This window comes from Manacus candei, unplaced genomic scaffold (genome assembly GCF_025592945.1).
Source record: "Manacus candei isolate 608988 ecotype Guabito, Panama unplaced genomic scaffold, ASM2559294v1 h1tg000021l, whole genome shotgun sequence".
NCBI lineage: Eukaryota > Metazoa > Chordata > Aves > Passeriformes > Pipridae > Manacus > Manacus candei.
In genome coordinates, this window is record NW_026138069.1 from 3,429,319 (window position 1) to 3,454,600 (window position 25,282).

The 25,282-nt window shown below is 35.7% G+C and overlaps 1 protein-coding gene across 1 annotated transcript in view; it reads left to right on the forward strand.

Moving 5' to 3' along the window:
- MEOX2 (mesenchyme homeobox 2) overlaps positions 1 to 25,050 on the forward strand; it is a 54,646-nt gene extending 29,596 nt beyond the window's left edge. Inside the window, exons 2-3 of the mRNA XM_051785995.1 lie at positions 10,894 to 11,066; positions 23,748 to 25,050. Coding sequence (XP_051641955.1) covers positions 10,894 to 11,066; positions 23,748 to 23,972 — 398 coding nt within the window. The 3' untranslated portion in view covers positions 23,973 to 25,050. The remainder of the gene's footprint in view (positions 1 to 10,893; positions 11,067 to 23,747) is intronic.
- Positions 25,051 to 25,282: the final 232 nt, after the last annotated feature.

A 25,282-nucleotide genomic window follows, 5' to 3' on the forward strand; every position in this document is an offset into this window, starting at 1 on the left:
TAAGCTCTTCATATGTTTTTAGTGTTACAACTTTTAGGATGGAGAAAAAAGTTATACCTACCCAACTTGTGTCTTGAATTGTAATGAATGTTTTCTAATTTTCTTATCCCAGTAGAGGTAGGTATTTTAAATGAGCTTTGTTTAAAAGAGTAAAATAAATACTGTCTGGGATTGTAAAACATATATAGGATTTACTATGCTTTGACATGCACTGTCAGACTATTTCACTAGCACATTACTTTACCAGGAAGGCCTTTCTTCTCTAGCTTGTATACAGCAAGCTATGTGAGATGAATGATGGAAGAGTCAGGCCATATCATTTAATATTTGTGTGCCAAATGGGCTCTCTGATTGGGGAAAATAAAAATTTTTGCTTTTGAATGAGTTTAGTGATTACAGAAAGACTTTCCATTACTGAAAAGGAGTTGGAAATGAAGCTGGGGACAAAATGTCCTTTTGATTTGACTAACATACTGTGGACTTGGGTTACTTTAACTATAGTCTCTCTATATCATACATATAAAAGGGCACAGCACAAGTATGGCATGAAAGTTTGCCATCTCAAAAGCTGTACTTGAACCCATACTTTAAGTAACCTCCTCTCTTAGATACATAGTATTTTCTTGCACTCTAATCTTAAAATAATAGGAAGTACTCCAAACAATTATGTTACAACTTTTTGCTCACATCAAAGTTGAAAGTTTTTTTTTATTGCACTGCCAAAGTGTTCCATTATGAGTCACAATCTTTAACTGTATAACTTTGATTGTTAGCAATCAAGAAAAATTAGTCATGAAAATACCCTCCCAGACTGTAAAATTAATAGTAAAATAGATTTAGCAGAAAATTAAACATGCATTATTAGCTAGATTTTATTTCTTTTAGAGATTTATTTCCTTTACCAATTATACTATTTAGAGAACTATTTTGGATTTTCTGTTTAATTATGTGAGCATTTTTCCATCCTTTAACAATTGTACTATAGTTCAAAAAGGAAATTGTGTTAGCTTCAAACATGACAAATCCTTTGGGTGTTTTTAGTTGATTCTGCCATTTACAATAATTATTTGAGAAAACACAAAGAAAGGAAAATGTGGCATGCTGCTAAGTAGGGGAGGGAACCTGTAAGTCAACACCAGCTGATAGTCAGAACTTCTAAAGCAGTCAATAGGAGATTTTCTGTCAAGTATTAACAGACAGTAATCATTTTAAGTGAAAAATGAAACTTTCAGGGTTGGTCCGAAAGCCAATGGCATAAACAGTTTAAACATCTGAAAAATTTTGTTTTACAACCTTTTTTACTTTGGTTTCCCTTGAAAGACAGGTATTTCCATATAATTGTATGTGGGAAAGTACTTTTCACTGTTTTTCCATTTTACAGTTAGTGTTATACTTCAGCACAATGTTGTAAAGTAAACTGTGAATGAAATAGTAGAATACACTCAGAACAGCAACCCTGTTGGGTATGAGAGTGTGCACGTGTGTGTGTTTTTCTGTTCCTAAGAAAAGGTCTGGATATCTACTAAGGTATGTTATGAGCACAGCTGGGCTCATTTTAATGCTTTCCGAGGGATAATAAGATTTACAAAATATGTCACTAAAACATATGCAGGCCAATACATTTGCACAGAAATCTGTATTTCTTAAAGACCCAGACAGGGATTACATTTGTGCCTCACACTGAAAGCTGTAATGCCACACTAGCTGAGCCATGTCCAACAGGGGCAGCCACTAAGGTAGTGAATGACCGCGTGGAATTGCTTGTGGGGACTGCGACATTCATCACAACTGTGAAATGGAAGGTGATTTGTGATTCTGCAGTTCTGCAAGGTGCTACATACACTTTAGAGGCCAGTTATGGGTGTTTAAAGAGGACAGGTTTTAGAAAGAGTAAAAACATTTGAGGTAGACTGAATTAAAAAAAAAAAAAGGGAGAAAGGCACACTAACATAGGATTAAACAGTAATATTGGATGTTAGGTTTCCTCCAGACACTATTTTTTTCTGTCATATGTTCAACATATATAAAATTTTCACTACATCATTAAGAGGTTCCAAAGAAATCTGTTCCATGATGAATGAGAAAAAAAATAAGCCGGTGTAACACACGTGGAAAAATTACATTGAAAAATACCACTGTGAAATGGCTTCCTGTTTCCTGTAGCAGCAAAATAATTCTTAGAAAGAGTTAAAAGTTGAATTCTTGGTACCCATTTATATTTTCCTTTGTGTAACTTTATCCTGAAGCTTGGGTGAGTTAGGCAATATGGAACCCTAAAGAAACTCCAACTGTATTAAACTTCTGTAAAGTGTTTCAACTTTTATTGCTTAGTATGGAAAACTAAAATCCTTGATTCTTTGGCTTATGTGCAAACTATTTATTTTTTTTGTTCAGACAGGAGCTTATGCAATTGCAATAAATTTCTTTTAAAAAGTAAACTTAAAAGTCAGCAAGATTTTGACTGTAAGTTTCTCCTGTACATTTTGAGAAAACATATATATGGGAGCCTAAGAAAATACTTTTCTTTATTTAACTCAAGACTTCTCACGATCATAGAGAAAGTAAACCAGTACTTATAATGGGATCAAAATTAGCTCTAACACCCTTGTGATTGAGAAGAGATTCCACTGAAATTCTTGAGCTCGTCCAGCTTTCTCACTGTAATTTAGGGAAGAACTTGGCCTATGCTAAGAAACTGGCTCAGATGGCACACTCTTTTCTGGGTCATTTGCTCTAGTGAAGGTACCTATTTTAGCACAGTGATCTACAAGAATAACTACAGATTCTGGCTTTTACTTTTTTCTAATGTAATGCCTTGTGTCTGAGGAGTGGAGGCAATGGCACTATCTATATGTAGCACATCAACTATGGAAGAAAGAGCTTTAGGCTGTACACGTAGTGAAGTCTGTAATCAAATTACACCTTGATTTCTGCAAACTATGGATAATGTGACTGTGTAAAAAAATTGTAGTCTATTTGCCTATGGATAAAACACAGCAATTGTTTATTAGAAGGATATTTGGAAATTCACAATGAAGATTTGATTTAGTGATATCTGAAAATTAAATAATTGACATTTTTACATGGAGTAACCAAGTAACTACATTAAAAGTGTTTTACTCACTGATTCAAAGAATAATATCCACAAAGTCTGCACTTTCTAAGCAACAGAATTATTAGCAAGGCCTGACTGCCATTTGGGAAGCAAACATGGGTAGTCTTGCATTGGAATTTAATGCTACTTAAGTACAAGAGACTTTGAATGTAACTGTAAAAGCACATAAAACTAATGGCCATTTCTATAAGGAATTGAAGATATAAAAAAGGTTTGTAAAATGTATTGCTTGACATACGTTCCCATCCCCACTGTAATTTGGATTCTAATACATTAACAATGGCATCCTATCTTTACAGAAAAAAAACCCAACTATTTTCATGGTATTTAAATTCTAGGTAGCGCATGCAGGAAACATACTGTTATATTTTGGTATATTACTGGTGACTTTTCTTAGCAGGAAGCCACTGCAACATACTTTTTCCATTCCTCAGCTACATCTCCATTTTTACTGGCTAAATCTCCATTTGTCTTAAGCTAAATATATAGCATTTTATGTCATTTAAAGTGGAGCAACCACAACTATATTTTAACTACAACAAAGAGGCAGATCTACATATACTTGTGAGAAAGCATGTCCTCAAAAAGCTTACTTGCCAAAGGATTAAATAGTCCAGAGTGCATTCTTTATCACTTAAGTATTTTAGGTATCTTTTTTTAATGTGAATTAAATATGGCCTTTTGTTAAACCTGAGTTCCAGAAAACTACCTAGTATTTTCAGCAGGACAAGGGTCTCCCTGATTTGCCAAGCTAAAATGAAAAACTACAACCCATCATTTTAGGGAGATAAGACTTGTTGAGAGATGATTAACTAAGTTCTATGTGTCTTACACTCTTTGCTTTTCTCAAGCAACCACTTTCCTACAGTTTCAATGCTTTAGATCTTTCAAGTACCATCTTGCAGAAAAGATCTATTTTCCCAAGAATTTTTATACAATAAAGTAGGGTCAAAAGGAGTATTTAATGCCTCCTTGGAGTTCTGATACAGTTGCTTTCCAGGGAAGAGTTTTTATCAGATGGATGATGATGACTGAGGCACGCACAGTGTTTAGGGTAGGTTTGGTCACTCTTCATTTATATTCGGCTTCGAGTTAGAAAGAGCCTCTGTGGGAGATGTCTAGGAGATGAGACTCAAAAAAGAGAAGTTATATAAACTTCTATCTCAACTATTTTTTTCTTCACTTGGAGGTCTTTTTTCTAAGAGACTTCTGCATGGAAAATCTTTTGATTTAATTTTATAGGCTAACTCTAATCACCTCTAATCTGTGGAGAGATGGTCCAGCAGGTCTAAACTTCATTTAATGAAGCTCTTCTACAGGAAAGCAAATTATAAAAATCATTTGGTAAATAGGCAAAAGACCAGTACGTGTTATTTGATGCTGCATGTAAGGGATGTATCTACCGAAGTCCAAATGGGAATTGGCAATCCCAGTAGACAAAGTCACGTTAAAATGTAGCCTGTAGAGTTTCTTTCAGGGAAATCTTGTGTCTCTTTTCCTATCATAAGCTGTAATTATACACACATTTGGGACAAAGAGTAGTGTCTGCCACAGAGAGATCTACTTGCTATGATAATTACTCATATGTTGTCTTCCACATTTGCATGATTTGACGAAGAAATGACATGTACATGCTACAAAGTTGGATTGATTAGATGAGATGGTAGAAACACATCTTTTTAAGCAGAGATATCTTCAAGAACCTGCAACATTAGCTATTACAGTGTTATGAATCAGTGTTTCCGATACTGCAGTATAATTCCTAGACTTGTACTTTCAGGAGGCAGTAATAACAAAATGTTGGCAGCAACAACTAGTAGGTAATGGTTTAGAATGGTATATAGTGTGTTTCAGAATACTCACAGGTTTTGCTGTGCCAGTTCAGTGTTTTTATTGGGTGCAGATATGAGGCTGTTTTAAATTGTTAATTGTCACAGACTGTTAGAAAGCATTAACTCAATAAGCAAACAAAAGTTTGCTTTCATTAGACTGAAAAGAAGGATTCGTGTAATTTTTGACATCGTACTTGTGCTACTGTGCAGCTTTGCCTATTTGCACATGCAGAGTTGTGAATTATGGAAGTGATGATGCTATTGTTTCCAATTTTCAGAAAGGATGCTCTAAATACATTTAGTGAATTACAGAAATAATTTTAATGACATCGTCAAAAGAGGCACTCAGACTGAATGTGTTCAGTAATTTGAAAGTATACTTTTTAACTAGGAAAAATTTTGTAAGAACATTATTTAAATGACTGTAAAGAGAAGGAAAATTATGAAACAAAAATAGATTAATTAAGTATGCAGCATTTGGCTGCATAGTCACAACTGGTGCAAATAAGAGTAGACATATCAAAGTAAACACAGCTATGTAGACTTAACTTTTTTTTTTTAACAAACATTATACTCAACAGGGAGTAAGGATTCAAATTAAGATCCTGCAAAGTAAAGGGTTTTGGACACAGGGTAAGCTTACATACTAATGCTGAGCAACTTCGAATTGAAAATTTAGAAAAAAAATAATAGAAAAACTTCATTGTATTCTGTGTTAAATGTCAAAAATGTCTGAAAGTGACTATTTCTGGGTAAATGTTGCTCTCACACGTAGTTTCTGGCAAAAAAATAGGAACCATATGGGGGCCTTTACGCCAGCTCCTTGCTTGTCTCTCAGTGAAGGATTTCATTGTGTCAGAAAATATAATTAACTATAAAGCATCAGAAACAACGGGATTAGGCAATTTAGAAGTATACCAGTATGTACTTCTGACTATTAAAAATATAGTAGTCCTCTCTGTAATATTCCTTTCGAACTGTAATAATACAGAGTTGCATATTTTCTTCATATGTGTATTTCAGGTTAGTGTTATTTTGCTAGATTATTGTCCTGATACTATCATACTTCTCCCTAAGTTCATATTGCTAATATCTGCAAAGAAAAAAACCAAACAACAAGCAAGCATTTGCATTGAATCCTGTATCATCCTTGTGTCCTATCAGTATTTAGAAACTTTTGTGTACCTTTTAGTGATTCAAACAAATGTAGAGGATTTAAGTTTGAAAGAAATATTCTTTCACACAAACTACTCAGAAGTAACAAGATTTTTGCATTGATTACTTTGTACAGATTGTTTCATTTTGAAGTATATATAATAATACCTGTGTAGTAGTTCTCTGCAAACACTCAAACATCATTTATAGGAAGGTATGCAATTAAGAACATTTAATTTATCCAACTTCACCATAAATTTACAGGGAAATAGTTTGCTCATGGTAGGGGTTTTTAAGAATAAGCATTGCAAGCTGTTAGCGAAAGTGTAAAACCTGAATATTGAACAATTCTAGGGGTGAAATTATGATGGCCTTTTTGTCACAAATCATAAGTGGTTACTGTCACTACTCACTCCCAATATGGATGTCAGGATCTGAAAACCATCTAACTGCCAACAGAATACTAGCAACCTGACTTATTTTTGAAAATTTTTTTCTGAGATTTTACAATGCAAGTATTAACTGAATGTTCATTTCTGTCTGAGAAATAAAGGTATGTCAGCTATTGAACTAATCCAACAAAAGTAGCAAATGCTTCTTGCACATTTTGCCTTTGACTATGACCATGCCTGGTTAGTAGCAGATATTTATGCCATGGATATCCCAACCAGTCTCTTTTCTGTGTTCAGTGACCTGTCTTTTTTTTTCCTAGGCATACATAACAAGGAAAAATACCAAAATGATCACTTTTCATATTCTGCAAATAGGAGTTTGCTTGGCATGCTTCATCTGTTGATGTAGAGAGAAGGAGATAGGAACTCTGGTGGGACAATACAAATGTTGGGATTAAGAACAATCCTTTCCTTAGAGTAAAGTAGCAGTAACTTTTGAGGTTAAAGAATAGTGTGATTAGTAATTTTTTTTTTTTGTAATAAATTTTGAGCTATTATTAAACTCAAGAAAAATCTGAGTCTGTCCAAGATTTGTAGAACAGCCACTCATAACTTTGAATGTTTTTGCAAATGGTACCCTCTACATCAGTTACCAACAAGCATTTAATAAGGGATATTAAAGATGCTGCCTCAAGGTTTTGAAAAGTGATAAAAACAGTTCTAAGAAAGAGGTATGATCTGCATCCCTCAAATCAGTGTTTAACTGCCTACATTACTTGACATCCAAAGAACAAAGGTTTCCAAAAGAGAGACTGATAAGATACAAATACCTGCATGTAGGCTGCATGTTCTGAAAGTGTGCCAGAATTTGTCTGGGAGAAGGCGGAAGACAGACAATATAGATTACTGTATTTTTCATCAAGTGGTTTGTACCATCTGTATATATTTTACGTGTGCCTTTTGAGAGGAAAGTAGTCTAACTTAGATCCCCCTACGCTTTGTTCTCTGCCTCTACACCTACTACTTGGCATAAGATGTAGCCAGTAGAAGAAAACTAAGGTTCTTGGGACCTTTTTCTTGTCTTAGTTGCAACAGCTGCAAAACAGATGTAAGCTAACATGAGTTCTGCCAAGGATCTCTTCCAAGTCTCCCACCCATTTTCCACCAAAGAGAAGCCAGTCCAGCGATATGAACAGAGTCCTGAAGGTCAGAAAGAGATGGGAGTTCCCAATCTTGGCTCTGTAGAGACTGTTAAAAAGAAACAATCAGTAAACCTGAATTTATCGCTTTGGAAATTAAAACAACCAAAAATGCTAAAATTACTCTTCCAAGCAGTACGACATCAATAAGACATTAAAAGGCAACCTGTATGTGAACCACAGCAACACTGTAGAGAGAAAGTCAGATGACACCAAGAGTTCCTAATTCGTGTTCACCCAACTGGTATCCATATAAATCTCCTTTTAGATATATTTTCAATATCTCAAATGCATTGAACAAAACACCATTGTCTTGCTGGTCATATCTTTGAAACAGATTTCCCAGGATTCCAGTTGCTCTGTTGCATTACCTTCAGTATTGAGATGGAGTCAGCTTTCTGTGTACCTGTGCCAGGTTTCTGCCTATTTCTCTAACTTCTGCTTTTAGCAAATGTTTGTATAAACCTTGTGGTTGTGTTTGTTTTTTTTTTTTTCAGAATATCTCAACTATTACAAATTCATTTAATGATATTCTCAATAAATAAATAAAAACCTGCAACTTTGCCGCTGCATCAGTCTGGAATCTTACTACTAACAAAACTGTGGCTGTCAGGCACTTAGAATCCAGCATTGACTTGAAGGTAGTATTGAACAATGGTAGAAATGTCTAAATGACCAATTGTCCAAGAATGCTTATATTTGCACAGGATCTGTGTGGGCTAACTGATAGCAGTTCTGAATCCTCTGTGTTCACAAAGATGAAAGACATATGCCACTCATGCCGTTATATTTCCCTTTCCTTATCCTAGCATCCCTTCCCTTTCCAGTATCCCAGGAACCTGTAATTTAGATGCTAATCACATTTGTAAATTGGGAATCATTTGCTCTGACTGTTATGAAAAAATATAAGGTTTTACTGATTGTACAGCAAATCTGTTTTCCTCATGGAACCATCCTGCAGAAAAATTGCTCGTGTTACAAGTCTCACTCATTTACAGAGGTCAGTAACCTCCTGGGAGATGTTTGGATAGATACTCTTGAAGTTTTTCCCTTTGAATATGCACAACAGCAGTAGCTACTAAGGTTTTACACTCATTACCCCTCTTTCTGTATCGTATCCAGCCTTATGTCTTCATTTCTAGTATTTAATTTTCAATACGGTATCACGGTCATCTATAGGTACATTATTTTTATTTAAGATCACAACCTATAGTTTGAAAACCAGTGAGCCATGGGTCTTTCTTACAGCGAGTACTGACATGGGAAGGCTTCTTGGCTCATGGTCTCACACAGGCATAGGGTGACCAAGACAGTTACAAGAGGACTTTAACAATGACCTGCATAAAATACATTTCTGTGTCATGCTGCAGATAAGGACTACGCACACCGCCTGCTTTCAAACATATACAAAACACATCTGGTGGTATAAGAATGGTAACCCCAGCTACTAAGAGTAATGATGTAGGTATCTCTCTTCATTGATTTATTGGAATGCTGATATACAAGTGATCTAAATAGTATTTGGATCTTATAATGAGGTGGCAAGACAAGAAAATTTGAAGGAATAAAAGCAATGTGCATGTTTGTGCAAGAGGAAAATGTGGAGAGAAGTTACAGTGACTCTAGTCTGCCAACTAGTATAAAGGAAGAAATGTGAATTTCTAGGTTTAAGATGGGTTTGATCTGTCAAATTTTCTGGGTAGAGTTTGGATAATAGACCTTGGCCCTCCACTGTAGTCAATGGGTCTGCCATCTAATGGGGTCCCATCCTAGGAAATCCCTACTCCAGTTCTGGCTGAACAGCTCCCAGATCCACTCAACAATTCAGTGGATACCCTCAGCCATACAGCCAGCAGTACACTGCACATTTGAAGCAAAGTTCTGTGTTCCGTGTCAGCAAAAGTAAAGAGGTTTGGTAACCTGAAGCCATTAGCTTTAAAACATTTTAAATTAATGACTATAGCACTGAGTCAAGCATCAACAGTTCTCATTAAAAAAAAAAAAAATCAACAGCAAAGTTTCCTTCCAAGCAACAGAGTGACTGACAAAAACTGAAAACATTTTTACACCTTTATAAAATGGAGATTTGAAACCAGACTCACTAGCCAGTTGGACAGTCTCAGGCACGCTGATGATTCATCTGACACGGAGTCCCAGGGAGGGATTTCTTGCGGGCCAGGTCATTTGGATGTTGATGCACGTTTCTATTTAAATCAGCAGCCGAAGTGTGAATTAATCTGTGACATTTTTAAGATGGTTTGTGAGGCCAGAATTTGACTAATGATACTCCTACTGCTCTCCTGCTAATTTTGGATTTATAGGTATTGTATCATTCCCAGACTTACAAATGTCTGGTCCTTTTTTTTTTCTTTCCCTTTTTTTTTTTTTTACTTCCACTCTCTCCTTTTTTTTTCCAGTTTGAACTCTTTTCATTTATTTAAACAGGTTTCACTGATAGCAACAGAATGACTGTCACTGAGTTAGTGAGTTCAGTAGTTTGGGCTAGGACCAAATGTACCTGTTTCTGAGAGTAAAAGGAATCATGAGGGTGATAATGAAACTTTCGGCAGAGCTCCTCAGATTAGGTAGCTCAAGTGGTAGCAAATTTCCTATACTGATACTAGCAGTGGCAAAAAGTTCTTAGCCTGTACCATAGCATAAGCAGGAGAAGATCCCATGGACATGCTCACCAGTTTCTTTTTGATGTGTGTTCAATTTCCTATGCTTTGTCTGTTAGCATTCCCTGAAAGTTTTATTGGACTAAACCCTAAAGTGTATGCTTTAAAACAGAGCTTTGGCTTAAGGTATTAGCAAAATGATAGGAGAGAGATTCTTGAAGTATTACTCATTAAAACACTAATCAAATGATACACATCCTGTACCGGTTGGATGCACTGAGAGTTGCCAGAAGTGGGAAACAATTGAAGCTTTGCAGAAATTCTACAGAGAATTGTTAGAAAATTAAACACTGCAAGATTTTAAGCTAAAGTTTGACGTGTGTGAATCTGGCAGCTCACGTCTGCCAGATTACTGCTGCTTTCCTGATTTACAGCAAAGAATCCATAGGAATGAAAGCAAGAGTGTGTTTCTCTGAGAAGAAAGTTTGAAGAATTTAATTTTAGCTTGTTGTTATCTTCAGGCTTGTTTCCTATTTAGCTATACACTTGTCATTACAACCATTTTTGCACTTTTTTTTTCAGATTCCCAAGAAGGAAACTACAAGACAGAGGTCAACAGTAAACCCAGGAAGGAAAGGACAGCTTTCACCAAGGAGCAAATCAGAGAGCTAGAAGCAGAATTTGCTCATCATAACTATTTGACCAGGCTGAGACGATATGAGATAGCAGTAAACCTTGACCTCACTGAAAGACAGGTATTGATGCAAAATAATGGACTGTAAATGCTCGCTCAATATGTACCAGTTGTTAGTAGTTCCTCACAGCAGAGCTCTTGTTTATTGTACTAATAGTTATGTTGATATATCAGATTGAATGTTTTCAGAAAATGATATACATTTATTATCTCTCTGCTGTGCAAGTAATTTATGTTTTTATATGCACCACTGACAAGATTAGTTTCATCTATTAGGCAGAGATAGAAGGTAAAAGCACGAGTAATATGTCTGTTAGACCAGGGCACATCTTTTCTAATCTGTCCACACTGGCGTCTCTGAGGAGGTGGTAAGTCCAACATACTGTATACAGAAACAGTTGATTTGTCTGCATGCAACAAATATGAGCGTCTTGGTTCAGTCTATTAAATATATGCAGTTGCCATTTATCCAGAGTTTCAGAACATCCTGTTTCCAGATGGCAGCAAGAATGGGAACACCAGCAAAACTGGAATAAAGGCATTTTAAACCACTTTATCTTACCCTGCTCTGTGAAAGCAAAGGAGATGATGGAATTTCTTATCACTGTTGTTGGTTTCCTGCTCACCAAACCCTGGTCCGGGAAACACTTCTGCATGTGCTTACATTTCATCATGCATGTTGTCACATTGATTTCTAATGGAAATATCCACATTACGCATGTACTGAAGTGTTTCAGGATCTCATCTCTAGACACTGTATAGGTAGTGAAGTCACATTTCAAATAATATCAACATACACATTTAAAAAATGTGTTTTAGTAAAGAAGTTTAGAATACCAGCTTCAAGTACACCAAATCTGATGAAATATTACCTACAGTTTTATTATTAAAATGGAAAGCTTTTTGCCCACTGATGGACAGTCATTCTTTCTTCAGAAATCAATATTAGATTGAGGGATCGCTTTAGACACAATCAGTAAGATGATGATATACTCAAAGTAAGGTATATCAAAATAGCATGATAATTTGTGAACTCTACATGTAAGGTTTGCCCTTTTCTTGAGTTTCATTAACACCTGTTGTAAGTAGATATATCAGCAAAAATCCAGCCGTGAAGACACAGGCAAATGCCACAGGTTTTTTTTTTGAAAGCTTGTAGAGAGTGGCTGTCCCTTCAGTCTTGTCAAGAAGAATACAGCAATTTCTTTTTTGACTTGACCACATTTCCCAGGTTCCACTGGGGTAATTTTCAGTTACTTAAATATGGTTGTTATATTTGTGAAGCACACCATTTTGTATCAAATAATGGATAAAATTTTGCCTTTTTTATTTCACTGCCTAAGGTAATCTGAGAAAAATAGATTAATTTTCACACCTGATTTTGACAGCTGAGGGGAGGAGGAGTGAATTCTTGTCTCAGTGACAAAGGTAGAGTCCGTGGTGAAACTGAAAAATAAGAAATAAATTTTAAAAAAGATTTGCTAGCCACTTTAATGGGAACCAATGAGCTGAATTCAGAATATATATCCCCATATTTTATAATGATGAATTTGGCCCGGAATTTAACTGTTCTCCCCAATAAATTCTACAGTCTTTTCTTCAAAGATCATGTCGAGTAGTACAACTAAATGAAGAGACATTTCACTATCCTAAAGGAATTGTTACTCTAAAAGCATTTTACGTACTGAAAAGTGACAATTAAATATTGAATATCGTCTCTGGAGGAGAAAAGGCAGCCTGGCTACATGAGTGCAGAGAATTCATTTAAGTCATGAGAGTACTCGCTATTTTCTAGCTGTCACAAAATGTCAGTTTTAAGCATTCTGCTGATAATTGTGATAATTTCTATAGCATTGTCATTAGTCTATCTAAGTATGTAATCTAATTCTTCTCTGCTTCCTCAGATTATCACAGAGTGACAACTGAGCTGCTAGAGATAACTCCCTTCCTTCCTGTTTTCCTGCCTTCCTTCCTGCCTTCCTGCTTAACACCACCCTTGCTTAGGAAAAGGAAAGCATTAAGATTTTTAGTTTGATAGAATCCAGTTCTGTATCTTGCCACAGTAAAATGGTCTGAGAGAAGAAGAAGAAAAGGAAAAAAGCAAAAAAAAAAAAAACAAAAAAACCAAAAAGAAAATGGAAAGGAAATTCTGGAAATATTTTTCAGTTTCTGAATTATACTAAGCCAAGTAATGTTGTAAACTAGGAATGTCTCTTTTAAATCAACTATATTGCTTTGATGGAAAAATGGTGTAAATAGGCAGGGATCTGGGTGTGGGTTTCCATGGTATATGGCAGACTTCAGAAGTTGAATGCCGTAAATCAAAAGAATTGACTTTTCTTGCATGTTTGTTTTACATCAGTATTCCTTCAGTGTCTTACAAAGTACTTCAGGGTGAGTGTGGTGTGACACTAATATTTCTTTTCTCCAGTTAAGAGAGTGAACTCGGATTCAGGACCTGTCTTTCCGTCATTACCAGAATAAATTATTATTATTGAGATAACAATACTTATTTGCATACTTACTACTGTTACTACTTTTTTTTAACTAGCTGTCCCAATAGATCATATTTGATACCAACCTTAAACAAGTGCAACAATATGAACTAAAATATACTGATAGAAAAAAAGCCTTGCACACTCCCTCTCCCTACCCTCCTGGCCTTTCCAGCGAGGTAGCACGTTTAGAAAATTGCTATTTGTGGAACAGTTTTTCTTTACTATTTTCCGCCCAAAGCTGCATTGCAGAAAATGGTACTTTATAGTTCCTTTATTTGAAATAAATGAACGCACAAGTGATAGCCTTGATCTCATCTCAGGCTATAGACCTCTTTGTGTTGGAAGCTTTCTTGATCTCTCATGAAACACTGAATTTGCACACAGAGAATTGAAACTTGCTTCAGATAATACAATGACAAAAAACTAGAAGTGGGTATTAGATGATCTAACATATCTGCTCAGAAAATAGGTTTGAGAGCAGATTTAACCCCTGATGGGGGTGCTATTTGTTTAGCATTATTGTTTTCACTAGGATTTTAGAAAATTACAAGCATATTATTCAGAGACAGAAAAACAAAAACTAATCTGGGAAAAGTATTGTTGGGTCATCCTAAAGTTACAACTTCCAGTTATTTCCCAAGATGTGAGATGAATCACGATGCCTATTATCTTCAGAAAGCTTTATCTTCCTCTTGACTGTAGTGATAATTTCAACCATACGTCGCAGCTTAAAAGAGCCACTGACCAACTAGCACTTCATAATTACCTTTCTGTCATTTAAACAAGCTGTAGAAAAAAACTATGTCTGACTATATTTAAAAAGCTGTATAAGGGTATTAAAGTGTTCTACAGTCATCAAAGTAAGGCTCCATTTGACTTTTGAAATAACTTACAAGATCAGTTCAAATATAAACGGCTCATGGAAGGCCATTTCACAAAATAATAATGAAAAAAAAACCCTCATAACATATGGATCAGGAGAAGGAAGTAATCCTATCACTCCCTTGAAAGGAAACCCAAGTTACAAGACAGGAGGATGAAATGAAATAAGTGCCTCAATTGCCTAGATAATAAGAGTGCACTTTGAGAGCATTATAAGCACATCTGGTGGTAGGATGGCTCTATTATGTTACTGTAAGCATTCCATAAATATAGGTACATATAATTCCTGCTCCATCTCCTATAGAGTGCACTCACAATCCCAGCTCAGCCAGCAGTTAATAATTTTCAGCTGGCAGGCCTTTACTATATTTTGAAGAGCTAGTTAGACTAAAAACTATCTTAGCTCCCTAGATATTTGTAACCTTGACAAGCGCATTCTTGGCTTTTTTGTACATCCAGATAAACTTGGAGAAAGTTCCATGCAGACTTTTTAATATCTCACTGTGGGATGAGGAGAGGAAGCAGCTGCAGTGGGGTATCAGAGGCGTGGCAAAATGGACATTTTTATGGAGTTGATCCTGCCAAATATAGAAAGAGTAGGAGATCTTTCCACCTCGCAAGATCTTTTTGCATGGAGCTAATCAAAAGAGTAATGTTGCAGTTCTGCAGGCTAGCTAAGGTTACCGGAATAAATAATCCAAATATGCTTCTGTTTGCCAACATAAATGGAAAATCCCACCTAGTCAGACTAAATTCTGCTGATGGTGATGAGAAGGTTTATTTCTTCTCAACTTTAATTTCCAGTATCTGTCCAGAAGCCACCAATCATTTATAAAAGGCCTAAAGCCACTGATTTTACATAGACAAAGGACAAAATCTTGTCAAAATGAAGAATGCTTTTGTATTTGTGTTTGGCTTCCATGCATGTGGTACCAACTTGGGATGAGTGAAAAAGGAAGAAGTTTTGTGATGCCTTTTTCTACCAGAAATGGAAGCAAGCAGTGCTACTATTTAAACTATACTTTGGTATAGTACCATAACCCCCACTGTAGCATTGCATTTTTTATGACCATACAAATACTATTAGAAAAGTTTCCTTCAGACCTGGTTATCTGAATGTTTCATCACAAAGGACTTCATTAAAATCCTTCTCAGCATTACAGAGCTTCAGGGAAGCTAATAACTGCATTTTTTAGACTTGACTGTTAAGGTAAGAGTAGCATCCCTTAGTCACCCAGGTGAGAAACTAGGGAGTTCAACATTCTGCAATCATGTGTTTGTTCTGCACAGCCTCTGGAAGTGTAAATGTCTCTCCATGCATCACACAGCACGACTAGTTTCCTACGTTAGGAAGCTAGTTTTCTGAGGTTAAGTGGTGAAATTATTCCCCTGTATACTTTCAAACAAAATACGACTGAATTGACAGGACAGGCTTGACCATATCTGTCTGATTTGTCACACTGTCACATCTTCTCTGAAAGGCAGCTGCTCATTCCATGCTTCTATGTGTTAAGCACTCTCTATACACACACTATAATAATGAACCTATGTGGTTTGAAATCCTTTGGATTTTTTGTTTATTTACTGTGACATTCTTAATAAAATAAAACTTTGGTATTTGTTTTGAGCAATATAAATACCAGCAGTAAGAGTTACTGTTCTTTCTTAGAAAAGAATGCACCTAGAAAATTTAATAATAACTTGTGCATAATTTTGATTTGTAAAATAATTCTTTTTAAAAAGTATATGGCAAAACTTCAATCAGCATATTTACTTTTGCAGTATTGATTAAATTCAAACAAGCATTTCCATATGCAAAGATCTAAGTGCATTAAGCTGTTAATTGTGAATGTACCCTACACCTGCAGAGAAACCATGTGAGGTTCTGGGTGGGGAGAAACCTCTGTATGTGCCAAGCAGCCCATGCAATATAAAATATTAGCAGCTCATATGGCTGCTTTTACAAAGTGTGTGAGGTTCTGACATTACCTGTCCCTGCCCGTTCTTAGACTCAAGTTGAGAAAGATGCACCTTCTTCTGTCACCTGTTTAAGGAGAGAGGAGCTTTTAAGGTTTGTCATTTGTGGGCACTTTAAGAAATAGAAGAAATCTGTTGGGAATAAATGATATTAGAGGTTAAAAATGAACATGTAGTATAAAGAACATATTTTTTATGCAGGCCATTGAAAAATGTAAAATCTCTTTCTAGTTTCACTGGTTTCTACTCTTCAAGTCATTTGCCTTTCTTTGTACTAAAGCAGTAACAGAAAGAAGCACCAGCATACTCATCTGAAAGTCAGTCTTGATTACGTGCAATTTTTTGACTTTCACATTCAGCTGACCTGTGCAAAATGGGTGCACAGTGATGCACATTAGAATGTTTTTTTTATCATGAAATAAAATACGTGAGAGCAATTCACAGAGGTAAATGCCTACACAAAGAAGAAGAAAGTTCAGCTAAAGATGATCTTCCCCAAAAATTAGTTTTCCACCATTTGTTTCTTCTGTAGATTTAGAATCACAGAATCATAGAACCATGGAATTGTTTGGGTTGGAAAGGACCTTAAAGATCATCCAGTTCTAACACCCCTGCCATGGGCAGGGAACCTTTCACTAGACCAGGTTGCTCAGATCTCCATCCATTCTGGCCTTGAACACCTCCAGGGACAGGGAGTTCACAACCTCTCTGGGCAACCTGTTCCAGTGTCTCAGCACTCTCACAGTAAAGAATTTCTTCCTAATAGATAATCTAAACCTACTCTCCTTCAGCTTAAGATCATTCTCCCTTGTCCTATCACTATATGCCCTTATCAAAAGTCCCTGGTCATCCTTCTTGTAAGCCCCCTTTAGGAACTACACACATGTAAAAAAATTGGATGAAAGCAGACTCTAAAAAGATATATTACAGGAGAATAAGGTAGAGGGAATTCTAGCAGCAGATTGCCTTTCTTTGCCTTTGACCAAAAAGAGAAAGACTAATTATTATAAAAAATATTTCCTTAGACTATGTAAAACAAGTCAGTAGGAGGAAGGAACATGCAATAGTATGCCCCTTTCTGCTTAAGGTATGTTAACTGTGAAACCTACTTTGGAGAGATTTTGAATAGGAAGGGTTAACTGCTTGATCATGAAATCAGTTTTGAAGATCATTGGTGGAGAAGGTGGCAGTTATTTGGATGGGGTAGAGGGAGGTAAACTTAGTGTTCCCAAAGACTTCTGAAACTGGAATGAAGTACTCCCATCACTGCTGCCCTCTGAAATATAATGTCTATTCTATCCCTGTCTAAACGTGGGAGGTAGAAAGGAGAATGTGTCACCTAAGTAGTACCCAAACCTCAACTGACTTCTATGTAATGATAAACCAGAACTCACTCCTACACCTTCCTGGGTGCCAAAAGCTCCAGCTGTCCTTTGTGCACCTGCCAAAACCTCCCCTTTTTCTCAACAGCTGCTGCAAAGTACTTGTACACACTCAGTGCAAAGTCCTGTAATTTAACACAGAGCAGATCTCTTTAAATCAGTGAGCAGGTGACTTAAGTAATTTTAATCGAAGGTTCTGATACCACTCATTAATTTCCAAAGAGACGTTATGGATTTTGATAATATTTTATAACAACTAAGAAGACATTTAATACTCAGATTTATTTAAGCTGGTTTTAATATTCAAAATATATTTAAGATATTTAAGAGAGTTTTTTTTGGAATAGAAATTGAAATTCCTTTAAATTATATAGGTAAGAAAATTTAGTTTAATTTAATAAAACTACCTTAACTTACTCTCCCATGCATCCAGCATGACTGAAATACAGGAACTATTTAAAATTTCATGTTATCTTTATTTATTGAAGTGAACTGATAATTATGACTACCATTTCTGTAAACATTTTAAATCAATAGATTTAATTCTTCCAATACTTATATTTATTCATAAGAAAAGAAACTTCTGGCTGTACATTTCTGTTTGCTTTTATAAGTTTGCTGAATAAACTACCATGAAAATACTATCTCTATATATGCAAAAAAAGGTAAGCTTCAGCTGTAAACACCAGTGATTTCTGTAAAGTTCAGGAGTTTGACTTTCCTTAAAACTTGGCAACATAAGTGCACTATCTAAAAATAACAGGGATGTTTTCAAAGCCAAAGCAGGTTAGAAATAAACCTCATTTTTTAAAATTTTGAAAACTTGGGTTACTTTTTGCTATTCATATGTTTGTCCATATTAGAGGAAAGCAAATTGACAGATTTAAAAATAATTAAAAAAAAAGAAAATGGACAATGGAGGACCAGGGCAGAATGCTTAAAAGGCTTGATGGTTTGGTTTTCATGACATATTTAGTTATAATAAAACATGGAATTTAGGATACTGACTTCAAAGACTCTTAGAAATATGCATCTCTTAAAGCAAAATAAGTTTCAACTGGCATTCGCTTTGCTTTCTAATTTTTAAGGTTTTTGAGATATCAGGCCTCAAATTTTAATCTTGTTTGGGACTCCTGCCACTAAAACTTGGATTAGAAACGTAATTTTAGGAAAGCCTCTTTCATTTCAGAGAAGAGCTTTTTTAAAGAGAAAGTCTTTTTTCTTAAAAGAGGAAAGACAGCAGACAGTGCAACTAAGGTAGTTTGAATTCAGTTATGCTTTAATTTTTAAGTCAGTTTTTCTTTAAGTTAATGTGACTGAAGAGCTCTGCTGAAGGAGGAGCACTAAATCAGAAGTTTAGGAAACATGGTCATTTTGAACCAAAATGATGTGTTGATGTCCACATCAGGAAGTTGTATTAAAGATACACATGAAAGACAGCACATCATGTGACCCTAAAGACTACCAAGGACCTTTTATCATAAGTATATAACAATTACTTTGGCAATGTAGACACTAACAATGTCAACCTCCTTGTTTTGACTCTCGTCCTGTGATTACTACAGAGTAGGTCCTAAAATAAATTGGACACAGCAAAAACATTTATCTTGTACATCAGGAAAAATCTAATAAATAATTTACTCGTATCTTAAGTAACAGTCTAATCATCAGATGTGGAGATGCAGATGCTAAACAACTTGTTGACTAAGGGAAAAGAAACAAGGCTTTCGTGCCATAAGCAGATGTGCTCAATAGACTGGATCATAAGTGCTGATTTAGAAACAGCTGTTAATGCTACCATCATCTTTAATACAGTTCATTTCCCTCCACTTCCTTTGTTTTCTGTACATACATATGCTTGCTCTTTACAGTCAAGTTGTGCTAGTCAGAGGGTGGAGAAGAGGGTTATTTTGATAAATAGTAAGCAGTCAGGACCTGATTCTGGCAGGTGATGAGCACTCTCAGATCCTGTTGGAGCTGATAGACTTGAAAAATAGCATATAAAGTTTCATAAATTCTATAGTATTAATTTTGCCACAGTAGATCTTTAAACTACTTTAAAAGGATATAATTTTTTGCAAAAGTTGTAAAAGGCACCAGCTAGTTATTTTACTGGGAAAAAGTTCAAGAGTTTTTTAAGTTCACTTCAGTAAGGATTTCCCTTTACTCTCTATTTTTATTTTAATATTTCTTTGTTTTTCTTTTACTCAGTCGCTCTCATTTCTGTGTCTCTTGATCTTTCTATTCTATTCTATTCTATTCTATTCTATTCTATTCTATTCTATTCTATTCTATTCTCTCTCCTTTTTCTTTGTCCTCTTTCCTTTTTTGTTTCTCGGGGTGTTTTGTTCTGATTCACGTTTTGTGCAATAGCTGTAAATTTTAAATGAGTTCTGTGTTTAAAAAGCATGGTTTTCCATGAATCCAGATAAATCGGTGCTCTGAAGTACTTAACACAGAGTTTGATTCACTTTCTATTACTAAAATATAGATGGATCACATATCAGTAACAACTATACCCTCCATAAGTGACTCTTCAGCTCCAAAGGAAGTTCATAATTCCAATATCTAAATTTGATCTCTAGAGGAAATAACAAGTGAAGTACCTGTCTCATATTATTAGCACATGAGCATCAAAGTCTTCATCTAAAGTCTATTGAGCTGTATGGAAAAACTCAAATTGACATTCGTACACTTTGGATCAGGACAAACTGGACTTTAGTACTTCATAATGGAGGACATAAAGAAATATATATAAAAAATATCTAATGTATTCCATCATATCAGAGTCCTGCTGTACACTAATGCAACAAATTATATCAAAATAAACTCATAATATTTTCAACAATAAACGCCACTATATCTCTAGCTTTTGAAAATAATCTTTGATGTACCAAATAAAGACATTTCTTTTTTTATATTCTCTAAGTAAACAAGATGCAGTTTATTTACAGTCATTTACAAAAAAAAGCCTTTTTTAACTTCTTTTTTCTTTTTAACACTGTTACCGTTTTCTCTTTGTGGGAAGGCTATATGCCAGTCAGTAGTACATTTTATTCAATGGGATTGTCAGTGTTCCTGCCTTTCTTCTACACTCAAGAGAACGCATGCAAAGGTACCTGGAGTCCTTTTAGCCTGATTTTTCTCAAATGCCATGTTTCCCAGACCGTGAGTTGTGTGCAAACATAGCATTGCATTCTGGATACTCCGAGGAATATGTAGATGGATCTCGCACTTATGCTTCAAAAGGGAAGTCATCATCCTTTAATTCATTTATATCAACTAATATGCAGACATTGACCTCAACTCATCCCTGGTGGAGGCACTTCGAGGCACGATCCTATGAACTAATCTGAGGGCAGGTGATCTGAGTGAAGAAGTACTCCCCAGCCTGGCATTGGCTACTTATTATTACCTGGAAGCAGGTGTCAAGCAGTTCTCTTGGGTTTAATGCTCTAGGAGACAGATTCTTCTCAACTCTGCTATTGTGAATTATAAAAATTATAATTATAATTATAAAAAGCAGAAGCAAAATATATTGTAATAAAAACCGGAAAACAACAACAAAACTTATTTATTAAACTGGAGTAGAAAACTGTCAAGAAATGTTAGCTCAGAAGATGTGAGAGTTTAGCTTTGTCTATGAGAGAAAAATAATGAGCACCTACATCAGAAACCAGGCAGTAATTATCCTGCTCACCCCTATTCCGTCCAGGATAGTTTCTGACAATGGTTATAGGAGTACTAGCTTCAATTTCTCAAGTATCCGAAAATAAAATGGTTGCATCTGGAAGGCTGTTTGCTTGGATGTCCCCTGGTCCAGTAAGTTAAAGTAGGTTGCATCCAGGCTGTGCACTGAAATTTTAGCTTCAAATGTATCGTCATCTATACATTATTATTTTGTTTTAGAATTTCAGGGCCGTCAATTATTCTGTGAATGTTCAAGGACATAAAAATATCCAGAGAATTTCTCACATCTTTTAACAATTACACCAAGCCTGTAGTTTCTTACCAAATAAAATTCTTTTGGTCCTTATTTCAGAAGAAATGTGATAATATCCCATGGTACTGGGTTGAATACAAAATGGGGGTTTTTTGATGTTTAGGTTATGCCTGAAGTTGCATCTACTGCACTATCTTGCACCAGTAGAGTAGTGCCTTTTGCAAGAGAAACTTCACTGTTAAAAAAAAAAAACCACAACCAAAAAACTAAAGAAAATAACATCAAACTTCTTCCAGAAGGCTGCCCTTTTGAAGACACTGTTTTCATGGACACTTCTGACAGCAGTCCTGAGTGTGATAATTTCCAACATCACAGCAGCTAGTAATATTTACACTCATTTTATTTTACAAGGCAGATTCTTTGGCTCTGATGAGTTGACTAGGGGAAAAGATGTGCTGTGTTTTAAGGCTCTTAACTAACCTGGAATCTTTTCGCTCTGTTCCCAAGTGATTTGCTTTAACAGCTCACTTTGATTTGAGCAGGAATATAGAGTATTAAAAAAATAAATATACCTTTCTTCCTTCCCATGTATGTACACAAAGATAGTGACGTAATCTATCAGTTCAGTTGTAGTAAAATTCTAATGTAAAATTCAAAGTGATAGTAAAGGTTAAACGCTGTGATGTTTCCTGGATGTGTAAGACAGATTCAGCAAAACAGCATTTTTGTGGCTCTATTACTCATGTTGTACAATATGTCCTGCTGTGCCTGTTCCTTGCTGTTTCTTTTAGAACTCTGAAACGCATTCTGCTTAACGCAGCAGAGGATATACCAACATTGCAAGCTTTCTTGCTTTCTTTCCAAGTGAAATGTTGCAGACATTGTTTATTTTTCTGTGGAACCTTCATCTGAAGAGCTGCACAGACACACGCACAAGATTTTTCAGCAACATTAACTCTAAATGAATCAAACCGAATAATATTCTATTCATACTGTTTTCGGTGACAATACTTTCAGTTGATCTGAAATCAGCCTTTAATCCAGTCTAATATACTTAACAGATGCTATGCACATCTTTTGTTTCTTTTCTTTTGGCTATTGAAAAAAAAAAAGTCCTTGTGGTTTGCAGTGCAAATAATTTAGGTTTACTTCTCCCTCATATATTTCCATACAGAGAAGGGGAGGAGGGGAAATGAGTTTCAGCTGGAGTAAAATCTTGGGGTTTAATGTGACTTAAACACAGATACATTTTTAATCTTCCATGCTATGAATTTCTTTTCCATTCTTATCTGAAATTATTAGCTTATTTTGATTCAAATTTATAAACGTCGTGCCCTCTGACTTTGAGGATATCTGTTTTCTGAAAAATTTGACCAGGGTCTATGGCTAAATGTCTCAGAATCAAGGATGAGTTGACTAGAATGATTTAAACACATCTGTGAAATAGACAGGGAAGTCTTAAGTTTGAATGCTAAGAATATTCTTTCAGATACTTCAACAAGTTACAAAAAAAAAAGTGCTTTTAAACTGCTGCACCTGAAGCTCACCACCAATTTGCAGAAACAAAACAGAAAGCAATGCCAACTTTTCAGTGCAAGTTCCTTTCCAAAGCAACTACCCTCCTATGAAGGGTACTCTGTTACTTGAAATGCACAGTTTTTTGCACAGTTTCCCTTGATGGGAAACATTTTGCCTTTGTTTCTCTCCCTGAGAAATGGCATTAATATGTTTTTCAAGAGTTACCCGAACTTTTTAATGTTTTCTAAAGGGCTCTGAGATCTTCCCATGGAGCTGTCTGCAGCAGATAGCCTAGCTGTCTTCCTACAGTAACCCCTTTTCTTCCTTTGCCGTCATCACATCTGCAGTGTTTACGTCCTGTCCAACACTGGACTGCCTGATCTTCAAGGAAGGCTTGCTAAGCTTTTTACCATACAGCCAGAAAGGCACATTAAAAAAATAAGAAAAAAATCCCCAAGTGCTGCACTACAGATAGAAAGTTCATTATTACCTTCAATGACCCCATCTTTTTTTTTTCCTTGTTGTGTCCTTTTTGTGTGAAGGTAAAAGTTTGGTTCCAGAACAGACGGATGAAGTGGAAGCGGGTAAAAGGGGGCCAGCAAGGAGCAGCGGCCCGGGAGAAGGAACTGGTGAATGTGAAAAAGGGCACGCTGCTCCCCTCCGAGCTCTCTGGCATCGGCGCAGCTGGTCTCCAGCACACAGGGGACTCACTAGCCAACGACGACAGCCACGACAGCGACCACAGCTCTGAGCACGCACACTTATGATACACAGAGAGTGCCCCAGCTCCGTTCTCAGGAAAGATGCTTTGCTGGCAAGCCTTACACAGGCATCGTTTACTTATGCAAGTGACTCTGGCAATGATTTTTAAAGTTGTTATGGAAAATTCAGGCTTATTATGTCTGCTTTTCTCGATTTTTAGATGGTTTACAGTAAGTGCCGTGTCTTAAAGGTGCCTCAAGAGTGGAGAAGTGGAAGACAAACTTACTTTGAACATTCCAGATTTGTTTGTCGTGTTTATGACAGCGGGCAGGTATTTTTGCTTTAGCTTGCACTGAAAATTACATTGCTCTCAACAGATGTTATATTCTGAAAACCACAGTGCCACAAAATCACTATCTAGTGGATAAGAAATGTATTTTAACTCTGTATATATTTACCTTACAGCATTTTCCTGTCTTCACTAATTTTTAGCAATGCATTCATATTAGCTGATGGCAATAGTCACTCATGACAATAAATGGCTTTTTGTCTCTTTATCTTTGTTTTGTTTTTCCAAAGACATACAATACATGCAGATACTTTTGTTCAAGTAAAGAACAATACAATAGTGTCTGCTAGGACACATCCTTGTATGACAGACAAAACAAACCTTATGTTGCATTTACTATCAACTGCTGCTAATAGGGTATTATTAAACTTACCTAGCTCTTCAATTCTTCCTATCTTATAACTGCAAAAAGTGATTTTTAGGATCATAAGGATAGTCCAGTAACCTGCCAAAAATGTCATGTTCCACTCATGCACAGTGGAAACTTTCCAAAGGATTATTAATTTCTACTTTTTCATGATTGAGTACATTGATAAATACTGACATTTTGTAGAAATTTTGTTGCTTCGTATTCAGTTTAAAAAACAGCAGATAAACTGAAAGTTATTATCAACTGCTTATGTTGGTAGAAATCAAAATATGAAGGTAACTATATTGTGTCCCATGTGTAAAATCAAGACACATTTTCTGTTATAAGCTTTTGTGTACATACAGGCAAATACCAAACCCCAAAATTTAATGCAAAACATTGATTGTACTTTGTAAAGAAATATGTTTAATAAATAATCATTTTTAAATAATTCTCGTCTTTCTACAGTGATTTCATAGGATTCTAAAAGTGATTTTTGCCTAAGCAGCTCTGTCTTTTTTGGGTCTTTCAGAACTTAGTCTGTCTGGGGGCAAGAGAAAGCTGTTTTCAAATTTAGGTTTTTAATCTTGGGTAAACCTTTTACCTTGATCCACTTGGGAAACTTTTTCCTTTAGCAAAAAAATTTAACTGGCAGCTAATGATGTCTTCAGCCAAGA